Below are 4,494 nucleotides of genomic sequence, written 5' to 3'. Positions count from 1 at the left end.
CACACACACACACACACACACACACACACGTACACACTCACACACCTGAGGAGATTTGGGGCCCAGACGATGGCCAGGTTTCTGGCATGCATATTGGTTTGAGAGGCGAATGTGGACATCTTGACCAGATGACGCATCAAATACTCCAGAGTCCTGGAAAACCATAAGCGTTAAGAGAATACAGTTAAACTAGATGCTAAATTCTATGTAATTCAAGTACTTCAAGTACTATGTAATTCAAGTACTATGTAAATACATATGCATATCTCTTTATTTATACAGCTGTATATAGAGCAAATAATGCACAAATCTGTACATAAATCTTCTGTTCCAGATTCATACACATTATTATTAGTTATTGTAAAGTCTTATTTAATGTTTTCTGTTCTCATGTCAGATATGTATGAATGTATGTACCAAGAGCACCTTAACCCTCTGGAGCTCCTTATTTGGGAGTCACACTTGCGGTCTTCATGGTCAAAAGTGACTGGACATCTGCAATTTTGCAGATGCCCCCCCAGTCAAATCAATGTAATGTATTTTTGTTCAGTTGTAGATTTGGATATATATTTAGACATTTTCAAAGACAATTAATTTGTAAAGGTTTATATATTTTTTTTAAATGTTGATTTGAAGCGTCAGTTTTTGAATTATTATTACTACAGTCATACCTGAACACAGAGAAAGCAATTTGTTACACAAAACATTAAAATTCTATAAAAATGTAACAAAAATGAACAGAAATGTTTTATCAGAGCTTAATCCTTCTGGGTCTGATCTGATTCCAACCTCTTATATCAGTTTTCTGACTCATTTGGCTATATGGTTATAGCCATACCAATTCATTTGAGTGTGTATAATTGTGTGTGTCTGTGAGTGTGTGTGTGAGTGGATGTGTCTGTTTTGCACTCTTGATGTTTTAGAGTGTAACCCCTTCCTTGCTGTCCACTTTTTTTACTGCATTGTACTTGAATTATTGCTTTTATTTGACATATTTGCTGTGTTACAGTCCCACCAGTTCATAGGTGTGTGTGTACAAGTGTGTGAGTGGATGTGTTGGTTTTGCACTCTTGATGTTTTAGAGTTTCACCCCGTCATTGCGGTGTACTTTTTTTCTGCATTGTGGCAGATTTGTAGATTGTACACACACAATTTTTTTGTCGATTTCCCATTCATTTCCTTATGGACAGTCATTTTTGACCAAAGACCACAAGTTTGACAATTTGTTTTACGACCACTTAGCCTGCTCGAATCATGCCCTACCTATGTAATTCAAGTACTTCAAGTACTATGTAATTCAAGTACTATGTAAATACATATGCATATCTCTTTATTTATACAGCTGTATATAGAGCAAATAATGCACAAATCTGTACATAAATCTTCTGTTCCAGATTCATACACATTATTATTAGTTATTGTAAAGTCTTATTTAATGTTTTCTGTTCTCATGTCAGATATGTATGAATGTATGTACCAAGAGCACCTTAACCCTCTGGAGCTCCTTATTTGGGAGTCACACTTGCGGTCTTCATGGTCAAAAGTGACTGGACATCTGCAATTTTGCAGATGCCCCCCCAGTCAAATCAATGTAATGTATTTTTGTTCAGTTGTAGATTTGGATATATATTTAGACATTTTCAAAGACAATTAATTTGTAAAGGTTTATATATTTTTTTTAAATGTTGATTTGAAGCGTCAGTTTTTGAATTATTATTACTACAGTCATACCTGAACACAGAGAAAGCAATTTGTTACACAAAACATTAAAATTCTATAAAAATGTAACAAAAATGAACAGAAATGTTTTATCAGAGCTTAATCCTTCTGGGTCTGATCTGATTCCAACCTCTTATATCAGTTTTCTGACTCATTTGGCTATATGGTTATAGCCATACCAATTCATTTGAGTGTGTATAATTGTGTGTGTCTGTGAGTGTGTGTGTGAGTGGATGTGTCTGTTTTGCACTCTTGATGTTTTAGAGTGTAACCCCTTCCTTGCTGTCCACTTTTTTTACTGCATTGTACTTGAATTATTGCTTTTATTTTACATATTTGCTGTGTTACAGTCCCACCAGTTCATAGGTGTGTGTGTGTGTACAAGTGTGTGAGTGGATGTGTTGGTTTTGCACTCTTGATGTTTTAGAGTTTCACCCCGTCATTGCGGTGTACTTTTTTTCTGCATTGTGGCAGATTTGTAGATTGTACACACACAATTTTTTTGTCGATTTCCCATTCATTTCCTTATGGACAGTCATTTTTGACCAAAGACCACAAGTTTGACAATTTGTTTTACGACCACTTAGCCTGCTCGAATCATGCCCTACTTTTTTTTGTGTTCTCTCATTCCAAATGCCATAACAGTCACCAAGTTCCGCACGATTCCGATGAAGCTGTGATTTTTTAAAATTCAAAACTTCAAAATATTTTCTAATATGTGACCCTGGAGCACAAAAGCAGTGTTAAGTCGCTGGGGGATATTTGTAGCAATAGCCAACAATACATTTTATGGGTCACAATTATAGATTTCTCTTTTATGTCAAAAATCATTAGGATATTAAGTAAAGATCATGTTCCATGAAGATATTTTGTAAATTTCCTACCATAAATATATCAAAACTTAATGTTTGATTAGTAATATGCATTGCTAAGAACTTCATTTGGACAACTTTAAAGATGATTTTCTCAATATTTAGATTTTTTTGCATCCCCACATTATACAGATTTTTAAATAGTTTTAAACCTATCCTAACAAACCATACATCAATGGAAAGCTCATTTATTCTGCTTTCAGATGATGTATAAATCTCAATTATAATTGGTTTTGTGGTCCAGGGTCACAAATAAGTTTGTGTGAATCTCATCTGATATCATTAAATATTGACATTTTATTTGGGAAACAAAATGCATGTTGATCAACATCGACCGTATTCATTTGCAGACTTTAAAGCACACATTTGTACATGATGCACTGGCAAGCAGAGGGAGAGACGCAGACTCACGGCGAAGCGGTCGTACAGCTCGTATGTGAGCAGAGGGTTGGGCAGCTCTCTGAAATACGCCTTGCACAGAGAGCTGACGCAGTGAATGTCCTGCAGATACAGGTCCTTATAAAGGTCAGGAGATCCTTCACTGTCGAACTCACCCCTGCACACACACACACACTCACACTCACACACACACAATCACACACACACACACACACAGATACACACACACACACACTCACACTCAGACACACACACACACACACACACACACACAGACACACACACACACAGACACACACACACACAGACACACACACACACAGACACACACACACACAGACACACACACACACAGACACACACACACACAGACACACACACACACAGACACACACACACACAGACACACACACACACAGACACACACACACACACTCACACTCAGACACACACACACACACACACACACACACACACAGTCTGTAAACAAAGTCTGTAAACAATCTGATTTTTAGTAGCTGCATGAAGTCAGTCCTCCTCAACTGTTATTTTAGTATCACTGATATCCTCTATTTGCCATGATGTAAACAAACCAACAATAAATGATGGGCATACACACATAATAAACCACAGAATATAGAATATAATAAACCATCAATAAATATGTGAATAAAAAAGAAAATAGAATAGATGTTTATGAAAAATATACAAAACTATACACTGTATACAAAGTGTGTACAGTGTGCAAATTATTAGTTTTCCTCTTTCCCCACTGCAATATTTGTAATAATATACTATAATAATACTAATAATGCTATTATGGTTTTTATTAATATTCTGAATGATTTACTTTGACATTTTCTGTTTAAATTTTAGTTAGTTTTAGTAATTTTGTTTTTGTGATACTTATTAGTTTTTTTTATGTAGTTTTTATCAACTTTTATTTCAGTTTCACTTTTAGTAATTTTAGTACTTCAAGTTAAATTAAAAGAGAATGAGAAATGTTGCCTTTGCAAGAAGCTGAAACAAAATAATTTATTTTTATTTTTTAGATTTATTTATTTTTAAGTTTATCAATTCAATTTTTTTAATCGATTGACAGCACTAATATATATATATATATATTTTTTTTTTATTAGGGATTTTTTTATTATTTTAGTACTTCAGGTTAAACAAAATGAACATGAGAAATGTTGCCTTGAAGTAAAATAAGGACAGAAAAATATTAAATGATATGAAAATATTATGGTTTTAATCATAGTTAATAACCCTGTTTCACACACCGTAGTTTCTGTGTGTTGGACGACACTCCAGACAGTCTGTAGATCCCGTCGACGACCCCATGTTTCTCAATGAACTCACTACAGTTGCGTAACACTAGAGGAACTGCTCACGTGAGAGAAAGAAAGAGTTTGATATCATAAAAGCAGAAAAACACATCACAACTCGTGTGTGAGTGTGTGTTTGTGTGTGTGTGAGAGTGTGTGTGTGTGTGAGAGAGAGA

The 4,494-nt window shown here is 34.8% G+C and overlaps 1 protein-coding gene across 1 annotated transcript in view; it reads right to left on the bottom strand.

Moving 5' to 3' along the window:
• LOC107552668 (rho GTPase-activating protein 30-like) overlaps positions 1–4,494 on the bottom strand; it is a 29,685-nt gene that overhangs the window by 23,656 nt on the left and 1,535 nt on the right. The window contains exons 2-3 of the mRNA XM_016234609.1: positions 4,274–4,376; positions 3,003–3,147 (exon numbers count right to left, since the gene is read on the bottom strand). Of these exons, the coding sequence (XP_016090095.1) occupies positions 3,003–3,147; positions 4,274–4,376 (248 nt within the window). The remainder of the gene's footprint in view (positions 1–3,002; positions 3,148–4,273; positions 4,377–4,494) is intronic.

Source organism: Sinocyclocheilus grahami, unplaced genomic scaffold (genome assembly GCF_001515645.1).
Source record: "Sinocyclocheilus grahami isolate Dianchi unplaced genomic scaffold, SAMN03320097.WGS_v1.1 scaffold456.1, whole genome shotgun sequence".
NCBI classification, from domain to species: domain Eukaryota; kingdom Metazoa; phylum Chordata; class Actinopteri; order Cypriniformes; family Cyprinidae; genus Sinocyclocheilus; species Sinocyclocheilus grahami.
This window is presented reverse-complemented; position numbering and strand designations above follow the sequence as displayed.